We start from the raw sequence: 24,090 nt of genomic DNA on the forward strand, positions 1-24,090 counted from the left end.
ACGAAATGGTAATAAAAGTGCAGGAAATGTATGAAAATGCTGAAACTTATTTTTGTTTGAAGTTGGATTGAACAGTATAAATTTTAAAAGGCCCATTGAAATCACTTAGAATTTGTGTTGCCATCTTAGGGTCATGAACTACTCAGAAAGCATATTTAGAACATTTATTATTAAAAAACATAAAATATCATAAAATACCGCCATACCGTGAAAAATATTGTGATATGATATTTTGTCCATATCGCCCAGGCCTACTATTCTATTAGGGGGGGGGGGATTTTTATCTGAAATCCTCATTACCCACAGATTCACTTGTCATATAGCAGATGAAAATGTTTTGAGCTAGTAATATGTCAATATTGATCTTTAGATACAATTGTATGTATTTCATATGTTAGGTACAAAGAGTCCTGCCCCAGTGGCTTACTGAGCCAGATGTGATCCAGAGAGATATTACAAGCAACCTAGTCCCCATCAGTGATGTCCCAGGAATTTGTACTAGACTGCAACGGAAATTGGAGGGCAATGGAATTCAGCACCTCTTTCCAGGTTAGCAGGCATGAAGGAGTAGAAGTTAAAATCTGTTTTGCTGTCATAATATGGGGGGGGGTACTCAAATTCTATTGTGTCCACTGTGCAGTACATGTAGAGGTCATCCCAGTCATTTTAGAGAATGTCTCATGGTCTGTTGATCGGAAGAGGGGCTACAAACCCAGAAACATTTGTGTGTCAGCACCAACGGGGAGTGGCAAGACTGGCATTCGTTATACCTGTTATTCAGGTATGAATTAAACCATCAGGCATACATTTTTTTATGGAAGGTGTGTTTTCTTTCATTAGATAGAAGGTAATCAATTTGATCTTCCCATGTCGTTTTAGGCACTGATGGGGCGAGGTTTATGTGACATCCGTGTTTTGACAGTGTTGCCCACCAAAGAGCTTGCACAGCAGGTAACTAGGGTCAAACCTTCAATCTCCATGATGGAGATAACTTGTGATTGTTTTTGGTTAGCTCACATCCACTGAAAAACGTTGAATGTTTTTCCTCAAACAGGTTTGAAAAGTATTCAGTTCATATGCGGAGGGCACCAGCTTGAAAGTGGTTATAATCGCTGGTCAAAAGTTTTTTGCCAAAGAGCAGGCATCGCTCTCTGAAACCTAGTCAAGACACATCAAGGTCTTTCTTCCTTGGTAGATATTAAATTATTCTATTTGTTTAAGCTTAGAGTTTCCTTTCACTCAAAATAGTCCTTTGTGCATAAATGACACCATGATTTTAAAGAGAATCAGTCTGAAAGAGATACCTTTTACTATTTTTACAGAGGTGGAACAAGCCACAGTTTGGCAGACATTGTTGTCGCAACCCCTGGGAGACTGGTTGATCACATCAATAAGTTTGGAACACCTCCGCTTCCTTGTGGGTCACTAATACAAGTACAGTGTCCATTTTATTTGCATGGATGTTATGACTAACAGTATTTAAATAATGTATTCATAATTCATGATGTTCTCATTATAAATCCTTCTCTCAGATCATTGATGAGGCAGACCGGATGATTGACAGCATGCACCAGTCTTGGCTCAGTCAGGTGACCAAGGCAGTTTACAGATCCAAGAGGGGTTCTGAAGCAGTCTAGATCTTCAAGAGGACAGAGCCTGCACTTATCACTGCAGCGAGGTAAGACCTCACTTCTCAGTTCTCACTTCTTTTCAGACAGTACTAGAAATTCAGGACCGGCAACTATGTGGTTTGTTTGTTAGAGAATACAAACTGTACTACACCTATGGATTGTGTGCTTTCACACATTATTCTCGGATATATGCATTTCGGTGATTTAAACATTTCTGTTTTTTTTATTTGTGGCAGCTTGTCACCACCTCATGCCTCTAACGGAAGCTCCTGTTCTCAGCCACACTGACTCAGAATCCAGAGAAGTTGCAGCAACTAGGCCTGCATCAGCCCAGACTCTTCAGCTCGGTCCATAGTTAGTCAACGGCCCCACCCTAAGTCTCAAGAGAGGTTCAACTTCCCCCAGGGCCTGACAGTTCTTTACCAAAAAATTATTGCAATAGATTTGTTATTTCTCCTATATCCCAGAGCAATATGTCACTGTGGTCTCTTTTTTTGGAGAGTACTATGTGCCCTGCACTCTGACTAAGAGGCCCCTCCTCATCCTCCATTTCATACTGTGCCTGAAGTTTAGTCCCATTCTGTGCTTCACCAATTCCAGAGAATCCGCTCACAGGTTGATTAATCTTCCCTGGCCTTCTCCTTAATGCATTATTTGATGATGTCCACAGCCATATGATTTGCTCTCTGTTCTCTCTAACAGACTGTGTCTGCTAGTGCAGCTTTTTAGTGGAGTGCAGGCAGCTGAGTTCTCCTCACGACTCCCAATGACAGGAGGAGAACCCTTAAGGAGTTTGAACAGGGAAAGACTGTGAGAATGAGTGTCTGTTTGAGGATAATTTAATGTTCTATTTTCTTTGCCAAATATATAATAATATATATTTGTTCCGTTCAAGTTTGACCAGCACTGATGCTGCTGCCAGAGGCATTGTCATCAACGGGGTGAAATGTGTTGTGAACTACGATGCACCACAGTTCTTCAGGACGTACATAGCTTGATCGTTACACCTGTAACTGCATTGGCTAAATTGTATTTGTTGTTGTAGCTTTTATATGCAATGAATGTTATTAGATGTTCTGCCTTCCTGTGACAGTATTTGTGTTGGAAAAGGGTTGGAAAGACTGCAAGAGCTGGAAAAGCTCTTACAAAACAAAATAGTACACAAAGAGCAATGGAGATGATGTGGATGTGTGGCCAAGGCTGAAATGAGATCACTGCAGAAAGCAATATTCTGTAAAACAGCTTTGCTCCTGTGTTAAAACAACACATTTCACTGCACCTATTTGGTGTATGTGACAATAAAACATATTTGATTAAATAATACACTGAAAAAAACGCAACATGTAAAGGGTTGGTCCAATGTTTCATGAGCTGAAATAAAAGATCCCAAAAATGTTCCATACTCACAAAAAGCTTCATTATCTACAATCTTGTGCACAATTTTGTTAACATCCCTGTCATGTGAAATCCATAGATTAGGGCCTAATGAATGTATTTCAATTTACTGATTTCCTTTTATGACTAACTCAATCTTTGAAAATGTTGCATGTTGCATTTATATATCATTTTCTTCCGTGTAAATGCTTTAGTTAAAGATCAGAGTCCATAAGGTACAGAATGGCACGCAGTCTCAGGGTCACAGCAGGCAGAGTTCAATAATCCATGGTGGTGTGACAAGGTACAGAACGGCAAGCAGAATGCTCAAAACAGGAACTATATAAAGACAGGAGCAAGGGGAAAACCGCTGGTACAGTAGGCTTGACGAACTGGCAACAGACAGAACACAGGTATAAATACACTGGGGATAATGGGGAAGATGGGCGACACCTGGAAGGGGGGGGGGGGACGGGTGTGACAGTTCATGATGAAATTAACAATTAAAAAACACTGCTGAGCATTGGTAGCAGAGTTCACATGACCCACTGTGTGAACAACGACCCATTACAAAAGTATAGTGCCATCATGTCCGTCCTGACGTGTGGTGGCTAGAGATTTAAAAACTAAAATCCAATCTTATGTCTGATAAGAAATCGCAGAAGGCCAAAATGTCCTTTTATCCTGTCATCAGTATAAACGGCACTGATTTCCCAAATGCATTGAGATATTAGGAGAGATTGTTCTCTCTGTTATTCCTGACCTGAACTGCACATGTTCTAGACACGCTTCATGGTTACGTTGTGAGAACATTCATGTTTTCAGTTTTCTGAGGGTTAGGAGAAAATTCCATCAACATCCCACCAAACATGGTTGACATGTTCCCAGAATATAAGATATCAATGTTCTAGATGGTAACGTTGCAAGAACTAATGTGTCCAGTTTTCTGTGTGTTAGAATAGTCCAACTTCACACTAAACATACACAGAACATGGTTGCCATGTTCTCAGAACGTAAGATATTGTTCTAGACATGTTTCATGGGAACGTTGCAGGAACATATGTGTATCAGTTGTCAGGATGTGGCGTGATGGTCCCAAAGAAACACTCTCCCAAAAAATGGGTTTCATAACACATCACGCCTTGTTACTGTTGCCGAGCCAATCAAGGCCTTAATTGGTGAACCACTGATCCAGTCACAGCTCTTTGTCTGCTGGCAAGGTTAGGGATGCACACAGTGATTTTAACATAGTGTTTTCAACTTACATACATACTTCATTCTTCCCGCTACGCCACCATGTCCGTTTCCGGTATTGGTTAATCTGACTATTCTCATCATTGATTTGATTAATCAGACATTTAAGGGCTTTCAGTATAGTTGTCTAATGTTGGTGGGGAACGTTAAACTGTTTTAATGATACTATTATCAATAAAAGTGTTTCTTGAGTGTACTTTTAACAGAGCTGAGATTTACTTCAAAGTGTGTTTACCCTATTGCTACCCCTATCAAATTGTTTCAGATCTATACAAGTGCCTAGGGAGATGGGCGTAGGGTTATTTCTGGACAGGGCCTAACTGCACTGGCCCAATAAGCATGTCCTAGAGATATCACTTATTGGGACAGTGGTTAAGGTGTTTGTTATTGTAGTATCATTAAAACAGGTTAACATGCACCACCAACATTAGACAACTATACAGAAAGCTTTTAAATTGTTGATGAGAATAGTCAGATTAACCAATGCCTGAGATGGACATGGTGGTATAGCAGATCGATGTACAGTGAACCAAGAGGTTGTGAGTTCAAATCCCAGGTGAGGACTGTTGAATAATAATTACTGTATAAATGAACATGCACAGTGTAATCATGTGTGTCAAATAAATTGAAAGCACTATGTGTGAGTGTCCCTTACCTTGCCAACTGACAAAGTGCTGTCAGTGGTTCACCAATCAGGGCCTTGATTGGCACAGTAAAAGGGGGACACTTCTTTGGGACTATCAGGCTACAGCCTAACAACTGATACACTGAAATGTTCTTGTAACGTTCCCATGAAACATGTATAGAACAATATCTTATGTTATGACAACCATGTTCTGTGTATGTTTGGTGGGAATTTGATGGAATATTCTCCTAACCCTCAGAGAACTGGACACATGAATGTTCTTGCAACTTCCCATGAAACATGTCTAGAACATTAATATTGTGTAGTATTTTATTGTGATGCTATTTATATATACTGTGGGCAGTAGGCCTACTATACAACAGCGATATTAGTCTTTCGATTTTTCACCCATGTTAGCTGGCAGATTGTGGAGACTACATTTCTTTCTCCTGAATTCCTCGTTAATTAGGTAGCTTTTGTAAATACATATATATCTTTCATAATCGGAGTATGTTGAGGTACGTTGATATTTCAACATTCAATAAATAATGCACAGTATGGATTTATTTAATTAACTGGAATGTTACCGATTCTTTTACAGCGGAATTCTCTCTGTCTCTCTGTGTGTGTGTTAGCGAATGTGCGTGCATGTGTGCGTAGAGAGCGAGAGGGAGAGCAAGGTGTTGCATTTGCACTTGGTTGTGCAATCAGACACGCTCAAACGGAATTGTTTATTGCGCATAGCCAGTAATTCGCTTTTTTTCTGCGTCCAGAAGAAGACACTATACCAGTCCAACAGACTATTTAGGGAGGAGTGCATTATGCCTCGTCTCATTGATCCTCCGCGGATATATTGAACTGTTGGGAAGATTACTTACGCTATTTGTTGTCTTTTATTCTGATTTAAAATATGCCGTACTTATCATCAGTGATATACACTTGTGAGCATCTCTCTTGAAACTCGTGAGACAATTCAGTCAATAATTTGAGTTTTCTAGTGGAAGAGCAGGCGTGTGTCAAATGAAAGGAGTTAAATGAATTATTTGGACAGTTCCCTGGTGCTGAAAGGCCGCTATTTTACTAACGCCATGAGTAAGTGACCACCAATGAAACGAAATGAAATGACAAATCTATCTATTTCATTAAAGTTACATGGCGCTTGAAAATTTGTTACATGACATTCGTTGATGCTTGCTTTTCCTAGTCAATGTACAACCAGCAAATGTATTATATAGGGTTTTCTAATCCAGATGTAAAAAAAATAAAAATAGATTGGTCACTGATAAATATGCCTTTCCTTTTTTATATTTGGTACATTACATATAAATTAGCCATGTTCCATTTGTGTTAGATTTGAAGTGAAAACAATGTAATTATTTGGAGCTGATACGATGCGAAATGTGAAAGTTCTTCAGAGTCCGTTATCTACTGCTGTGCATTTCTGGCTTAGAAAGAAACACCCATCACCCATATTTTACCGGATTGTCACTTTACCAGATTGTCACTTGCCACTGCAAAAAAAAAATCGGTGTGAAAATCAATCCACTTTGTCATGGACATTGCACAGTGACATGGCACCATATTGAAATGGGGGTGTATGTGCTATGATAGCCCCATGCACTCAATCTCTTCTCTTCTACAGGTTCCCGAGTTTGGGACAGGAGGCTGTCATGTCTTTTTCTCCTGACGTCTTTTCTTCTGCTGCTCAGCAAGGGGGAGAGAATGTGCCCAGCAAGTTGTCGCTGCGAAGGAAAGATTGTTTATTGCGAGTCTGGCATTTTTCAAGACATTCCAGAAAACATCTCTACTGGATGCCAGGGTCTGTCCCTGCGCTTCAACCGCTTAGCGACTCTGCTGCCTTACCAATTCGCTCATCTCAACCAGCTCATCTGGCTCTACCTGGACCACAATTCCATCACCGCCATAGATAGCTTAGCCTTTCAGGGCGTGCGTAGGCTCAAAGAACTGATTCTTAGCTCCAACAAGATCACACTTTTACACAATAAGGCTTTCAATGCTGTACCAAACCTGCGCAGTCTTGATTTTTCCTACAACCAGCTACACTCTTTGCAGCCAGGTCATTTCTATGGTCTGCGTAAGCTCCAAAACCTTCACCTACGGTCCAATGGTCTCAGCAGTATACCTGTACGGACTTTTCTGGAGTGTCGCAGCCTGGAGTTCCTGGACCTGGGTTACAATCACCTACGCACCCTATTCCGCACCACCTTCTTGGGGCTGTTCAAGTTGAAAGAGCTTCATCTGGAGCATAATCAATTTTCAAGGATTAATTTGTTCCTTTTCCCACGCCTTAGCAATCTACAGGTCCTCTACTTGCAATGGAACCGGATACGAGCCGTCAATCAGGGCCTGCCATGGATCTGGCATACACTGCAGAAATTAGACCTCTCAGGAAATGACATCCAGATCCTGGACCCAGCTGTTTTCCAGTGTATGCCAAACTTACAAATACTCCATCTTGAATCCAACAAGCTGAGCAACATGTCTCAGGATGTGGTTTCAGCCTGGGTCTCCCTCACCACCATCAGCCTGGTGGGTAATGCCTGGGACTGCAGCCCTACCATCTGCCCCCTGGTGACCTGGCTGAAGAACTTCAGAGGCTCAAAGGACATCAAAATGATATGCAGCAGCCCCAAGTCAGTTCAGGGAGACAGAGTAATGGACATAGTGAGGAACTACACAGTCTGTGTGAACATATCAGTTGAAGAGCAAACCACAGCTATGATCATGAGGCAAACCACAGCCTCAGTTGTGGACATCAAAAAGCCTACCACACCTCCTCCTTCCACGACCACAACAACCCAAGATATATCTGCATCAACAGTACAAAGACTCACTCCACAACCTGTCTCTCCCATTGTGACAGAAAAATACACAAGGGAGTCCATACTCATGACCTCAATCTCTCCAGAATCCTCATCATTTTTCCCAGAACTAGAGTTTGAGCATATGGCCTTCCATAAAATCATTGCAGGCAGTGTAGCCCTATTTCTCTCTGTGTCATTGATCCTGCTGGTAATTTATGTCTCATGGAAGCGCTACCCCAATAGCATGAGGCAGCTGCAGCAGCACTCAGTCAACCGCAAGCACAGAAAAAAGGCCCGGAAGCAGAAGCTTAACCTTAACTCTCAGTTACAAGAGTATTATTTGACTTATACAAACTCTCAGACCATGGATGCATTGGTAAATGAGACAAGGGCCTACACCTGCACAATCTCAGGATCCAGAGAATGTGAGGTATGATCCGCCAACTAAAAGCACACTCTCCAGCTGCTTGGGAGTCAGGGAAATGTTTTCCACAGGGATGCACTGTAAACCTCTCTGAGCGAATGGAGACTGAGTTAAATATCCATCCTCTGTTTGACTCTGTTCTTACTGTTGTTTTAAATTAACGTTATCACATTAGAACAAAGTGATTGAATATATTAATCCTGTTTGTGAGTATAAACCTAATTTATATCTGCACATTTGTTACGGTTATCTGCTGTTGATTACAAATGACCCTGCTTTTCACTTTTTGTTATCCTTGGATGATATTGAGATCTTATTGTACTTGTATAAATGCAACTGATACATGTTATGTGTAGTTTTTTTAAATATTTAGCTTTTGTTCATTTTATGAAATTATATGATCACCGTGTAATTTAATTGTCATTAAACTTGTGAATGGTAGTTACTAAATAATGGGTGTCAGAAACATAATTGCAAGATTATGTTCCTGTTTTTGATCTTCATACTATACCAATGTAGCAAAAAGTCCAACAGCATTAGTAGACTTTCTTTTGGGGCACTTCACCATGACGTGTAACAAGACAGCTGAAAATTGCAATAAATAAATAAAAAAATCTACATGATTATCCTGTCTGATCCAACACCTGGGACAAATGTTTCATGGCTGTGTGGGGTATAACACCCCACTAAGGCTATGAAAAATGCAGCCATGGTGATTTTGATCACATAGCTTATAGGCTTCACAGGGCAGATTTCTATCTAGGCTCTACTATGGAAACGTACATTTCCATTGAGATTTTATTTACACTTCACATGATAGATTTTTGCCCTCCTTTTAGTTGCTTATTGTTTCCAGAGCACTATAGCATAGTCTACTGTATATGGCTCTGAATCTTACTCTGTCTAAATATCTGCTTCATTTTAAGAGGCTTTCCTTCCTGGTTTTTAAAAGTATGGGTTCCTTTGTTTGCTTCATGATGCAGAATCCCTTAATTGCATTCACTTAATCACCATATGCATTTAACAGGTCTTATGTTTAAGGGAATATTTAAGTACCTCAACATTATTTCTTTCCCAACAGATACAATGACTTATATCATACAAAGAAGTGATGTTTGACTAAAATAATCCTTATAAGGAAGACGCGTACTTCCATGAGGCAGCTTGATATTGTCTAAAAATGGCACAGCACTCTTTCAAAGTAGTACAGGCCAAATCAAGGCTAGCTATGGAAGTAGTTTCATCAATTGACTGGCTCATTATGATTTTTGCCAATGTACTCAATTGATGTTGTACAGGAAATGGCTGTTTATTAATAGCATGTTCTTGAATCAGCTGAATAAAAACTCATAGGAAAGCAGGTGTGATTTTTGTGAAGATTGGATATGAATAACAGATTGGAGTTCTATAATTTTCACATGACTATCAATCATCCCTTGTATATTTACAGTAGTATGTTGCATAGCTATACAAGTAGGGACATTGACATTATTAGATACTGTCAATATCCAAAACCAAGCGTAAATGGACATAGTGGTTGTCAACTGAAGTTGGCATTGTATGACAGTACACCAATATGACTGAGCATTCATATTGCAGATACTGTCCTCTGCACTGTATAAAGCAGCCGTAAGAGTGAGTAACTTGCCAAAATGCCCCCTCCCCCCATTACCATTCTGTGATTGTCCTCTTTTCTATCCTACTGGCAGACACCTAATTCAGCTCCCTCCATGCTGTGTCTGCTTGTGTTGGTGTGGGAGGGTCATGTGTTCATGCTGTGTAACAGGCAAGGGAAAGAACAGGGGCGACAGCCACTCAGCAAACAGGTACTGTAAGGGTCAGGGCACTTTTCCTATTAGAAAAATGCCACCCGCCTCCATCTGTTTTCTCTTCTCCTCTCCTCCTCCCTCCCTTTGTCAGCTCCCGCAAAGGAAAGGAAAATAAATGTAGGCAAGGAAGCATGTGTGAATGTGGTAAGTCAGGCAGGATTAGGGCAACTTGGTGCCAGCATTCAAAAACGATTTATATCCGTGAGCTATCCTACGTAATCAAAAAGGGGTGGAATTCAGTCGCAGTCTTTCATTTGAGGACAATAATATCCTTCTACTGGTCCTGAACTAGAAACATGTCATTCCTCAGACTTGGAGACTCTCCTCCTGGGTGTTGTGTATAGGCTGGTATTAGCAGCTACTGGACAACTTGCTGGTTATTAACCACCAATAGTGTGTATAGATTTTTAAATTCATAATGATCACTGTTCTTGAGGCCAATAGAGACAGTTATAAAGATCTAACTACAACTCACTCATACGGCATGTCTGTACAGAAAAGTCATATATTGAAATATGGCAGGGGGATGATGTATCCATGGCCATCATGTGACGTAAATAGAGTGTGTACAAACATTGAGAATGGTTGATGTTCATTTGATAGCAAAATGATTTATGTTTCCCATCACTCATTTCACTTTCTAAGTATGGCACGTTTTAATTTGTCTCCAGTAGAGGAGGTACTGCTGGCAGCAAGATTTATATACCCATGTTATGTATTATGCCTTCAGCTACATGCTGCAATTATGATACATTCCTGTTTGGAATGCAAATGGTGCCTTCCTATGCGAACAAAAGAGCATTGTTATGAAAATTATAAAACTGGTAAATTGATCTCATTCCTTCCATATTGTAGTTACAGTTGAAGTCAGAAGTTTACATACACTTAGGTCGGAGTCATTCAAACACGTTTTTCAACCACTCCACAAATTTCTTGTTAACAAACTATAGTTTTGGCAAGTCGTTTAGGACATCTACTTTGTGCATGACACAAGTAATTTTTCCAACAATTATTTACAGACAGATTATTTCACTTATAATTCACTGTATCACAATTCCGGTGGGTCAGAAGTTTACATACACTATGTTGACTGTGCCTTTAAACAGCTTGGAAAATTCCAGAACATTATGTCATGGCTTTAGAAGCTTCTGATAGGCTAATTGACATCATTAGAGTCAATTGGAGGTGTTACATGTGGATGTATTTCAAGGCCTACCTTCAAACTCAGTGCCTCTTGCTTGACATCATGGGAAAATCTAAAGAAATCATCCAAAACCTCTGAAAAACAATTGTAGACCTCCACAAGTCTGGTTCATCATTGTGAGCAATTTCCAACCGCCTGAAGGTACCACGTTCGTCTGTACAAACAATAGTACACAAGTATAAACACCATGGGACCACGCAGCCGTCATACCGCTCAGGAAGGAGACGTGTTCTGTCTCCTAGAGATGAACATACTTTGGTGCGAAAAGTGCAAATCAATCCCAGAACAACAGCAAAGGACCTTGTGAAGATGCTTGTCATGACTTCGGCTGAGGTCGGCTCCTCTCCTTGTTCTGGCGGCGTTCGGCGGTCGACGTCACCGGCTTTCTAGTCATCATCGATCCATGTTCCCTTTTTCCTTTTGTTTTGTCTTGATTATGCACACCTGATTTCTATTCCCTTATTGTTATGTTCCTTATTTACCCTCTCGTCTCCCTTTCTGTTTTGTCCGTGATTGTTTTGTGTTACCGTGTGTGTTGGAGGGTTCTCTCTATACGTTATGTTTCCTTGTTGGAGATATTCCGGTTTTGAATATTTTGAGTAAAGACTTTTGTGTTTTCTCAAACCTGTGTCCTGTGCCTGACTCAGACTACGAACCCAGCAATTTATCACAATGCTGGAGGAAACAGGTACAAAAGTATCTATATCAACAGTAAAATTAGTCCAATATTGACATAACCTGAAAGGCCGCTCAGCAAGGAAGAAGTCACTGCTCCAAAACCGCCATAAAATGCCAGACTACGGTTTGCAACTGGACATACTTTTTGGAGAAATGTTCTCTGGTCTGATGAAAAACATATATATAACTGTTTGGCCATAATGACCATCGTTATGTTTTGAGGAAAAAGGGGGATGCTTGCAAGCCGAAGAACACCATCCCAACTGTGAAGCACGGGGTTTGCTGAAGAACAGCCCTGAGCCGTGGAACAGCCCTGAACCTCCTCTACCTTATTGCTTAAATACAACATGGATAATTGTATTTTTAAAAAGGTTACATTTGTATTTGCCAAGGCAGCAGCTACTCTTCCTGGGGTCCAGCAAATTTAAGGCAGTTTATACAATTTTAAAAACATTACAATACATTCACAGATTTGACAACACACTGTGTGCCCTGAGTAGGGTTGCACATTTTGGGGAATATTCAGTGGTGGAAACTTTCTGTGGGAATATATGGGAATTAACAGAAATATATGCAAATGAATATTAATACCATTTAAATGTAGATGTTTTTTGCATTGGATATATTTACCATATCATATGGAGACAGAAACATAAACCTTTGACCATAAGTAGACATAATTGCAAATGATTAAATATAAAAAACTATTTAGTTCTGAATTTAATTAAATGAGTAATTTAATTAAATGAGTTGACTCTTCACATGGGATGATTTCACTGAACAACAAAAGAAAGGGAATATTGAATGATCCCCAATGATCCATCGCATCTCCCAGAAATGTTTTCAGCATACATCTGTAAAATGATGTCTTTTTCCTGGACCTCCTCAATGTCCATCTATTGAACATCAGACTATGAGGCCTCATCTTCACTGTCCGTTTCCAACCTTGTTGAGGATGGCTCGTTGTCAGTCTCAAAATTCCTCAAAAATCCTCAAATTTGCCCGGAAGGCCACCAATTTTTAACTCTTGTATTGGTCAGCCTGTTGCGTACTATGGTGTGTGTGTTCCCAAACAAGGACCAGTTGCGCTCTGAGGTGGCTGATGTTGGTGGGATTTGGAGGATGATGGAGGCAACAGGGGAAAGAGCCTCAGATTCACAAAGTCCCTTCCACCAGTTTGCTGTTGAGGTATGTTGGCACGACTGCCATATTGCATCTCCATCCCAAAGCCCTTGCTTGGAAGTGTACTTCACCAGACTGCCAAGAACCTTGCCCTCATCCAGGCCAAGGTGGCAAGACACGGTAGTGATGACACCATTGTTGATCTCTTCACCAGACAGGATGCTCTTGTCAGCGTACTTGGGGTCCAATATGTATGCTGCGGCGTGTATGGGCTTCAGGCAGAAGTCTTCATGCTTTTTGATGTATTTCAGAACTGCAGTTTCTTCTGCTTGGCGCAACAGTGAAGTGGGCAGGGCAGTATGGATTTCTTCTCTTACATCTGCAAGCAGAGTCTGAACATCAGACAGGATGGCATTGTTTCCCTCAATCCGTGCAATGGCTACTGCTATAGGTTTCAGGAGTCACAGGCTACTTACCACTCTCTCCCAAAATACATCATCCAGGAGGATCCTCTTGATGGGGCTGTCCATATCGGCAGACTGTGGAGAGGCTCCTTCCCCTCCAGGAGACTGTCAAACATGATGACAACAACACCCCAATGGGTGTTGCAGGGCAGCTTCAATGTGGTGCTCTTATTCTTCTCACTTCGCTTGGTGAGGTAGATTGCTGCTAACTGGGGTGGCAGGTAGCCTAGTGGTTAGAGCGTTGGATTAGTAACCGAAATGTTGCGAGATCGAATCCCTGAGCTGACAAGGTAAAAATATGTCGTTCTGCTCCTGAACAAGGCAGTTAACCCACTGTTCCTAGGCTGTCATTGAAAATAAGAATTTGTTCTTAACTGACTTGCCTAGTGTTACGGTTTTCTTCCGTCGAAGGAGAGTCGGACCAAAATGCAGCGTGGTTGATAATATACATCTTTAATGAAGATGACACACGAACAATACAAAACAACAAACGGAACGTGAAAACCTATACAGCCTATTTTTTAAATTCTTTATAAAAAATAATTTATTACCTTCAATACCATTCATTCTTTACAACTCATAATTTTCATACATACTCCAACAATGGTATTTTAATTTAACAAAACAAAAACCCCAAACAAAACCTCAGGGGAGCATCTTCCCTCCCCATCACCCTACAAACTACCTTTCCCTATCTCCCCGTCCCTAATCTATCCCCTTACAAATCTAAATGACACCCAGCCCTAAACCCCCCTTCCACCTCTCCCGAGCAGCATGCTGCCCCCACTTCCTCTCCTCCCTCTTCATCCTCCCCTCAAATCTCCTTCCACCCTCCTCACTATCCCTTCCACCCCCAATCTCTCCCTGTCTTCACCATGTTCTGCCTGGCTTCCCACAGCCCCCGTTTAAAGAGATTCATGAGAAGCCAGAGCAGAAACCTGTCCCTATCCGTCCCTCTCGCTCTCCCTACACCTCTCTCTAACCTGGCCCACGTCAATACAAAATCCCCCTTACCAAACCTAACAACACCTGTGCCCTAGCCCATACTACTCCGGCAAAGGCACAGTCCCAAAAGACATGGCGCACAGTCTCCTCCCTGCCACAAGTGGATCTTGGACAGGTGGGGGATTGCACCAAACTATACCGGTACATGATGGAACGTACCGGCAAGCACTTATGGAGGCTCAACCAATTCAGGTCCTTGAGCCTGTTGTCCAGACCCCGCGCCTGCACTCCCTCCCAGAACACTTCCGAGATGCCCACTACAGGCCCCGGACTCCCTGCCTTTCTGACCTCCTCGTACAGATGCCTGTGATCTAAACCTACTCGGGCAACTTCAACCTCAGGGTGCGCACGCAGCCACTTGGCGGCATGACCAAAGTGCCACAGCAGCTGTTCCGCCCGAGGACCCGTGTTAGACCACACCATTGCGCTTCTCGCCTGATACGAGAAGAACACCCACAGGAGGTAACCGGACGGGTGTATCACTGGATGAGCAAGCTCCGTTAACAAGAAAGAAACAAAAATTGCGTCCAGCTTGAGGGGGAAATGTGGTACCCCCCTACCTCCCTCCCCGATGGGACAGAGCATGCGTGCCCTGGCGACCCACTCGCACCTGCCACTCCACATGAACTGAAACACAAGCCGCACTAGAGGCCTCCTCAGACAAGCCGGCAATGGGTAGATGTACGCCAAATACAAAAGAGACGGCAACACATCCACTTTTAGGACCAGGACTTTGCCCATAAAAGACAAATACCTAGCCTTCCACATTGCTAGCTTCCTCTTTACCACTGCGATACGCATGTTCCAGTTTAGCGTCGCTGAGCCGGAGGTCTCAAAATGGACCCTGAGAATCCTCAGGGCCCCCTCACAGAGAGATAACCCCCCGGGCACATCCGTTCTACCACGCCATCTTCCGAAAAACTTGACGGAAGACTTTGCATGGTTCAGAACTGCTCCCGACGCTCGGGTGAAATCCCCAAAGATGGCAAGGGACCTTGTCAGGCACGAGTCCTTGCACAGCAGCAAGGAAGTGTCGTCGGCGTACTGCGTCATCTTAACACGCAGCCCACCACTTCTAGGGATCAACAAGCCTTCCACCCCTGTCTGCCCTAATGGCAGCCCCCAGAGGCTCCATGTACAGAACCAAGAGGAGAGCCGAGAGTGGGCACCCCTGCCTGACCCCAGACGAGAGGTCAAAAACGTCACCCAAGTGACTATTTACACTAACTCGGCACCCCGCTCCGACATATAATGTACGAATCCATCCTATGAACTTCTCCCCAAATCCTAATCGACCTAACACTCTGAATAAAAAGGATCTATTCACGCGATCAAAGGCTTTCGCCTGATCTAGCGCTGCTACCATTAAAGGCAGTCCTCTATCTTCAACCCAAGCGATGGAGTCCCTGATTAACTGTAGGTTCCATCTAATAGAGCGGCCCTCTACCCCGCACGTCTGATCCTCATGGATGACGTAGGGAAGGGCCGTGCGCAACCGGTCTGCTAAAACCTTTGCAAGTAGCTTGTAATCTACACACAGCATGGTCAACGGCCGCCAGTTGCCAAGGTCTGTTACTTCCCCCTTCTTATATAAAAGTGACAGCACACCAACAGCCATTGATCCCCCCGGGACCCCCATCTCAAGGATGGCCTTCAAGACTTCAAGGACCACTGGTCCAAGTATACCCCAAAACTTGAGATAAAACTCAGCTGGCAGCCCATCCATCCCAGGCACCTTCCCTTTTCCCATCCTCCTAAGAGCGCTCTCAACCTCTTCTAGTGAAATCTGGGCCTCCATCACTTCTCTAATGTCCTCCGGCAACCGCCTGGACAAGTGTTCTAAAAACACATTTCCCTGCTCTACATCTATTTCCCTTTCCTTAAATAAACCTTGGAAATGATCAGTTGTCACCCTGACCATATCCTCTGGTTCTCTAACTATACTACCATTTTCTTCCCTAACGCCATGCATTACCTTCCTACTCTGTCTGGCCCTAACAGACTTAAAGAACATAGCAGAACAAGTCTCAACTCCCTGAGCTGCGCCTTTAGGGTAGCGGATCTCTCCCAGTCAAACGACCCGCCGAGGTTGCCTGCCTCGTACTCGAGTTCAATTAACCTTTGGATACGATCCACCTCCCTCCTCTCCTCCCTTTTTTTCCTCTTGCAATACCCTATTATAAAAGCCCTAATCCTCACCTTAACTAATTCCCACCACTCTAACACCCCCTCGCACATGGACCGGAGGCCTTCAAGCCTCCAAAAGAAACCATAAAACCCGTCAACAAAAGCCTGCTCCTCCAGCACATCCCGATCTAACTTCCAGTACCCCCTACCAAAGAGGCAGACTGGTGACCCCACCTGCAGGAGCACCCCGTCACAACTTACCCAAAGACCTGGGTACAAAAATATAGTCGAGCCTCCGCTCAACCCCCCTGGAGTTGCGCCATGTAGGACCGGCCATTTTCGGAGTGGTGTTCAGACCACCATCAACCAGACCATGGCAAGCCATTAGCCCGGTAATGGCGCCTGCACTGCTATCCCCCCTATTCCTAAATCTGTATTAAAATCCCCCCTATCACTAATGTCCTATTTGTGACACACAGGGGCGTCAGACAGTCCACCATCTCCCTCCTGTCTGCCACCACCTGTGGCCCATACACCACCACTAATCTAAATTTACAATCCCTTATCGTGACATCCACCCCTATAACCCTCCCCTGCATTACCACAAAATAATCCTCCACTTTTACCTCCCTGTGCCCACACAAAATCCCTACCCCGATGAGTGCACCCCCAATACCCCAAACCGACTCCCCTTGTCCCACTCCCTCTTAAACCTACTAACATCCCCTCCATCCCTCAGGTGAACCTCCTGTAAAAAACAAAAATCAAACCCCACAACCTCCAAATAACTAAAAACCACCCTCCTCTTAACAAAATCCCTTAAACCCCTTACATTTAAACTAACAAAAGTAAAATTAGACCCCATGAAAGAATAAAATAAAAACATGTAATACACTCAAATACTAAACCCAGACAGAAAAAAAACAAAAACAGGAGACTCACCCGATGCTCCCTGCTCCATATCTACCGGTGAGAACACCATCCGTACTCCCGACATCCCCCTCTTCCTCCATCTCATCAACCCAGGATGCAGGAATAGTGTTTGGCTCCGGGGTGCCCTGCACCCTGGGTCTACCCCCACACTCCTCCCCCTCCCCAGTGCTGCAGCTGGTTTGGAAAAAATCGGGAGGCTGAGTCCCTAAACAAAAAACTCCCCACCTCCTCCTGTACCCAGTCTTGAGTCTTGTTAGGTGTGTCCCCACCCAACAGAAGTTGAGGCCCTGGGGAAACCAGCAGCAACCCAGAGGTTTCTCCCACCCCCATCACTCTCTTGGCCATCCCCTCCCTCTCACTGTCGGCCAATCTCACCCTCCTCTTCATTCTCTTCTTTGGTGATGGCGGCAGTGGAGAGATACCACCCCCCCCCGCCAGCTCCTCCACCATACCCCTCATCTCTTCCACCAGGGCACTTTCCCCCCAGTCCACTTGCTCTTCCACCGTCTCCTTCTCCAACACTCCTCCCTCGCTTTCTTCTCTCTCATGCTCCTCCACTCGGTTGCCTTCTTCCGCCGCTTTTCCTGGTTCTCCTACTCCCGTGCCTTCTGTTTCCTTCTCTCTTCCATCCGCCGCTTCTTGCTCCTCCTCCTTCCTTGCGGCCTTCCCCTCTGGACCTGTACTCTGGTCATGAGGCGTGCTTCCTTCCCCTCCTCTTCTTCCCCCATCCCCCGCTCCTGCTCCCCCCAGCCGCAGACGCATATGACCTCTGACGGGCCGGGCACCCCGCCACAGGTGTGCTGACGAGCCACACCCGTGGCACGCCTTAGGCTTGTCACAATCCCTCGCCTCGTGTTCCTCAGATCCACAAAATCTGCATTTTCTTGTGCTGCACGAAGCAAATATGTGGCCGTAGGCCATACAGCGCCTGCAAAATGGGGGCTGACGTGCATAAAACAACGTCCCCCTGTCAGCCCCTAGGGAGAACATAGCAGGAGGATGGAGGTAGCCACCATGTCCCTTTGGGTCCTCCTTGAGGAGGGCCTGGAAGCCTCTCCTCCCATTCCAAAACCCAAGGGAGTCTTTGAGGTGCCTTGCTGAGGAGACATTATCCATGTATCTCCCCAGAAAGGCCCTCACCTCTTCGTCCTTAACATATGGGTTGTAAATGTTGACAGTTACAACCCTAAAGTTGTTCTTCGCCAGGCTTGTTATTTCATAGTGGCTCATCGGCCTCTCACCTCCCACTGCTCTTGCCCTTCTCAGGATATCATCGTGTTTCTCCTCTGTATATAGTGCCACGTCGTATGCTCCCTCCAACGAGTTGCCTTGGAAACAAAACACGTCCTTCACCGTCAGCTTTAGAATCCCCATCAATATTATCCTTCCAAAAGTTTCCCGTCCTAAAGGCTCCAACTCCTTTTCCTTCCAAGCAAACTGAATCGTGTTGGCCAGCCCAATCCCAGGGACCGACCGTGTTGATGTATTTTGCACCATCTCCGCAAGGAGAATGGCGCTCGTTCTCTTCTCTTCCAAAACAAGGAAAAAAGAAAAAAACAAAGTGACTGAGCCTGTCTTGTGACAACTAACACAGAGACAGGAACAATCACCCACGAAACACTCAAATAATATGGCTGCCTAAATATGGTTCCCAATCAGAGACAACGAGAATCACCTGCCTCTGATTGAGAACCGCCTCAGGCAACCATAGACTTTGCTAGAACACCCCACTAAGCCACAATCCCAAAACCTACGAAAAACCCCAATACACAAACACATCACAAAATAAACCCATGTCACACCCTGGCCTGACCAAATAAATAAAGAAAACACAAAATACTAAGACCAGGGCGTGACACCTAGTTAAAAAAACAACAACTTGATGACCCTTCACATACTTAACCATTTCCTTGGCTCTCTTGTAGAGTGTATCCATTGTTTTCAGTGCCATGATGTCCTTGAGGAGCAGATTCAATGGATGAGCAGCACCGCCAATGGGTGTGATGTGAGGGTAGGACTCCTCCACTTTAGACCAAGCAGCCTTCATGTTCACAGAATTGTCTGTCACCAGTGCAAATACCTTCTATGGACCAGGGTCATCGATGACTGCCTTCAGCTCATCTGCAATGTAGAGACTGGTGTGTCTGTTGTCCCTTGTGTCTGTGCTCTTGTAGAATACTGGTTGAGGGGTGGAGATGATGTAGTTAATTATTCCTTGCCCACAAACATTCACCCACCCATCAGAGATGATTGCAATACAGTCTGCTTTATCTATGATTTGCTTGACCTTCACTTGAAATCTGCATCCAGCAAATTAGTAGATTAAGCATGTCTGGTTGGAGGGGTATATGCTGGGCGGAGAACATTCAGAAATCTCTTCCAATACACATTGCCTGTGAGCATCAGAGGTGAACCAGTTGCATACACAGCTTGAGCAAGACATTCATCAGCATTTCTCTGACTACGTTCCTCCATTGAGTCAAAAACACTTCTGATTCCAGGAGGACCATGAGCTTCTGCTATCGATAAGGTGTCTGATTCTGACTTTTGTCAGAGGTTGCTTGTTCTGAGGGAACTTTATGCACTTGGCTAGATGATTCTGCATCTTTGTTGCATTCTTCACACATGATTTGGCTCAGTATTTGCAAATGTACATAGCTTTTCTTTCTACATTAGATGCAGTGAAATGTCTCCACACATCAGATAGTGCCCGTGGAATTTTCCTGTAAAGATTTGAAAATAATTAGTAAAAAAACCACAAATACAATTCCATGTACAGATAAATAGTTAAGCAGTTAGATTAAACAACTCCTTTGTAAGATAAATGTATGGAAACAGGTGAATTAACACTTCTCAGTTAGCATGCTCAAGCAAGCCCACATGGTAGCAAAAACAAACTAGCAGAAATTGTTAACAAGATAGAAATGATTTAAACACACTTTGCTGTAGGCTACTATTTACCAGTTAACAAAAAATTATGTATGTTATATATAAAATATATTCACACCCAGTGTTGTAATCAAAACTTACCAGAAGCATGTAGTCCATGGCTCAGACAGGGTAGTAAGTAGTGTGGGCTCATTAGCATCTCATTAGTGTGCAAGATATTGAGAATCCGCTGTACATGTGATGGAAGAGTGCACTGTGCATGCAGAGGGTTGCAATTCCATTGAATTGGGGATAATTCCACCAAAATATGCCACAAGACCTATAATTGCCTTATTTGTATCCCACAAAAAAAGGTTAACTGTTATAAGCTAACTTTTCTGATGAATTTAAGCAAAATTCCCCAAATTTTCCCATGGAAAATTCTGTAAATTTACCGGAAAGTTTCTGACCCTTTCTAACCCTAGCTGTGAGCAAGAAACCTATTTGATTTCACAACGATTGATTAAGATGAGCATTCCATTGCATGTTGTGGTATACTCTGGCTGATGTCTTTCCTTCCAGACCAACTCATACTGTAATGTACTAATTATTACAGATGACAATAATTTGTATTTCATAATGCTTTTTGTAATTAATTTAATGTTGCGATAAAACACTATTTTAATTGAATCCTCCCTTCCTCTCAACGTGTTATGTTGTGAAGTACTCAGTCTGCATCCATTTATTGAATGTATTCATGGTAATTTAGTGAATATGCATCACTAACAGCCGCAAACTTGCTTTTTAATGCAATGCTCAGTATGAGTGCAATGCTCAGTATGAGTGCAATGATCAGTATGGGTGCTTCTCTGTAGTATGCTGTTCTATATTAATAGTTTTCCTGGAAAGTGGTCCAATGCCATTTATATTAGATATACTTTCCACTCCACTAGTCCACGCGAGATCGACATTTGTTTTCTGCTCCAATATACACATACCCACAAACACACATTTAATTGGGGAGGCTGGAGCAGAGGACATCCGCAGCCCAATGAACAGTTTAGGGGGTTAAGTTCCATAGTCAAGGGAACACCGGTGGTAGGTGGCACCTGAGATTTTGATGCCAGCAACCGTCCGGTTGCCGGCTCACTCCCCGGCAGATATTCCCCCACGTCAGCACTGGGATTTGAACCAGCAACTGGCCCACTTCTCTAACCTCGAGGCTAGCCGCTGCCCCCTAAGTGACGCTAACCTATGTATTTGCATTAAAGCCAATGGTTCTAACACTATGTATATGGTAATTAAATAGGAAGGTAAGATTTAAAATATCTCATATTTTATGCATTGTAGGTGCTTACAACTGTTATACCAGTTGCACTCAGATTTTGTGATAATTAATTTATTTATACAAAACTTTTATAGAAATGTCTCATGTTAACATTTAATTGTTTTCTTATTCATTGCCTCACTTAGAACGAATCCAAGACCTTTACCAGGAGCATGGCTTGGAGATTACCCAGAGTTCACTGACAAACCGCTCAGTGGCTAAACACTATATTCATTCCAGAGGACTCCAATGCCACCAGGAACCATTACAGGCCCAAACCAAACCTACTGTAACCTTCATTTTAGACTGTACTACATACTGTAGATTCAAATGTCCTTGTAAAATCATAGGGCACAAAATGAGTCAACGTATCCAATGTTTCAAATGATCAACTCCTGTTGGATCCCCATGGGATCTCTGGAGTTTGGAATTGTTTCCATTTATTTATTAACCTCTGTTTAATGGGGGTTTCATACTGTATGGAGCAGCACCATGCCTCCTGGTCACCTCTGTGGCATTGACCACTCCAGTGGTTAGAAAAGAACACTCTCTCCACTGACATTCTGTAATTGCACAGAGGCCCTGGCTCTGGTCCAGTGAATCTTCATCTCCAGCACAGCTAATGTGTTTCTTTTTTGCATCAGGCCCCCCCCCCAAAAAAAAATAATGTCTTAGTGGGATCTCAAGTGAACAGGACACACTGATTCCCCACTATCTTACGAACCACTGGGATTTTTCCAGTTGTTTCCGCTGGTCAAAATAGTGACTCACATTTCATTGAGACTGCCTCCTTGATTTGAAGAAAGACAGCAAGATTCAGTCCTACAGCCTCACCTCCTCTCCCCTCCCTTAATTAACTAGTTATTGTAGTGGCTTGTTTATGTTCAAGGGGAGGAGACAGGGTTTCTATCACCAAGTCTGACAGTGTAACATTTAAGTAATTCCTCATTGGATGATGCAGGTGTTAGTACAGTCATTATGAGAGCAGCAAGCATTGAGCAAATTACCACATGAAAGGGTTGAACAATTAGTGTAAGCAAACCATTGCTCTTGCAACATTACCACCCATATTTTTAATTTATTAAAGCACAATGTTTAATTTAATCAATTTGATTTCATTATGAATTCAATATACACCTACCATTCAGTGAATATAATTAATGGTCTGTATTTCTCTAAGTTGTTGTCAGACATACAGAGAAAATCACATTATATCCTGAGAGCAACAAAATTATGACTTTATGTATTTGTACCTCCAGTATATAATCATTTTTATTTTACCATCATACAATTTGCTTATTTCCATCACATCTCTTCCTCTCTTCCTACCATACCTTGTCTGTACATTATGCCTTGAATCTATACTATCGTGCCCAGAAACCTGCTCCTTTTACTCTCTGTTCGAATGTGCTACACGGCCAGTTCTTATAGCCTTTACCCGTACCCTAATCCTACTTCTCTGTTCCTCGGGTCATGTGGAGGTTAATCCCGGACCTGCAGTGCCTAGCTCCACTCCTACTCCCCAGGTGCTCTCATTTGTTGACTTCTGTAACCGTAAAAGCCTTGGTTTTATGCATGTTAACATTAGAAGCCTACTCCCTAAGTTTGCTTTATTCACTGCTTTAGCACATTCTGCCAACCCGTATGTCTTAGTGTCTGAATCCTGGCTTAGGAAAACCACCAAAAACCCTGAAATTTCCATCCCTAACTATAACATTTTCTGCCAAGATAGAACTGCCAAAGGGGGCGGTGTTGCAATCTACTGCAGAGATAGCCTGCAGAGTTCTGTCTTACTATCCAGGTCTGTACCAAAACAATTTGAGCTTCTACTTCTAAAAATTCACCTTTCCAGAAACAAGTCTCTCACCGTTGCCGCTTGCTATAGACCACCCTCTCCCCCAGCTGTGCCCTGGACACCATATGTGAATTGATTGCCCCCCACCTATCTTCTGAGCTCGTGCTGATAGGTGACCTAAACTGGTACATGCTTAACACCCCAGCCATCCTACAATCTAAGCTTGATGCCCTCAATCTCACACAAAGTTATTAATGAACCTACCAACCCCAAATCCGTAAACAACCCCAAATCCGTAAACACAGGCACCCTCATAGATATCAACCAAACTAACTCGCCCTCCAAATACACCTCTGCTGTTTTCAACCAAGATCTCAGCAATCACTGCCTCATTGCCTGCATCCGTAATGGTTCTGCATTCAAACGACCACGCCTCATCACTGTCAAACGCTCCCTAAAACACTTCAGCAAACAGGCCTTTCTAATTGAACTGGCCGGGGTATCCTGGAATGACATTGACCTCATCCCGTCAGTAGAGGATGCCTGGTTATTCTTTAAAAGTGCCTTCCTCACCATCTTAAATAAGCATGCTCCATTCAAAAAAT

The 24,090-nt window shown here is 43.2% G+C and overlaps 1 protein-coding gene across 1 annotated transcript in view; it reads left to right on the forward strand.

Annotated features, from left to right (window-relative positions):
• LOC112248443 (leucine-rich repeat transmembrane neuronal protein 4-like) overlaps positions 1 to 24,090 on the forward strand; it is a 31,229-nt gene that overhangs the window by 1,311 nt on the left and 5,828 nt on the right. The window contains exons 4-11 of the mRNA XM_042320159.1: positions 399 to 781; positions 880 to 951; positions 1,055 to 1,191; positions 1,323 to 1,434; positions 1,533 to 1,678; positions 6,527 to 7,584; positions 7,939 to 8,085; positions 9,843 to 9,959. Coding sequence (XP_042176093.1) covers positions 6,607 to 7,584; positions 7,939 to 8,085; positions 9,843 to 9,959 — 1,242 coding nt within the window. The 5' untranslated portion in view covers positions 399 to 781; positions 880 to 951; positions 1,055 to 1,191; ... (1 more) ...; positions 1,533 to 1,678; positions 6,527 to 6,606. The remainder of the gene's footprint in view (positions 1 to 398; positions 782 to 879; positions 952 to 1,054; positions 1,192 to 1,322; positions 1,435 to 1,532; positions 1,679 to 6,526; positions 7,585 to 7,938; positions 8,086 to 9,842; positions 9,960 to 24,090) is intronic.

Source organism: Oncorhynchus tshawytscha, linkage group LG04 (assembly GCF_018296145.1).
Source record: "Oncorhynchus tshawytscha isolate Ot180627B linkage group LG04, Otsh_v2.0, whole genome shotgun sequence".
NCBI lineage: Eukaryota > Metazoa > Chordata > Actinopteri > Salmoniformes > Salmonidae > Oncorhynchus > Oncorhynchus tshawytscha.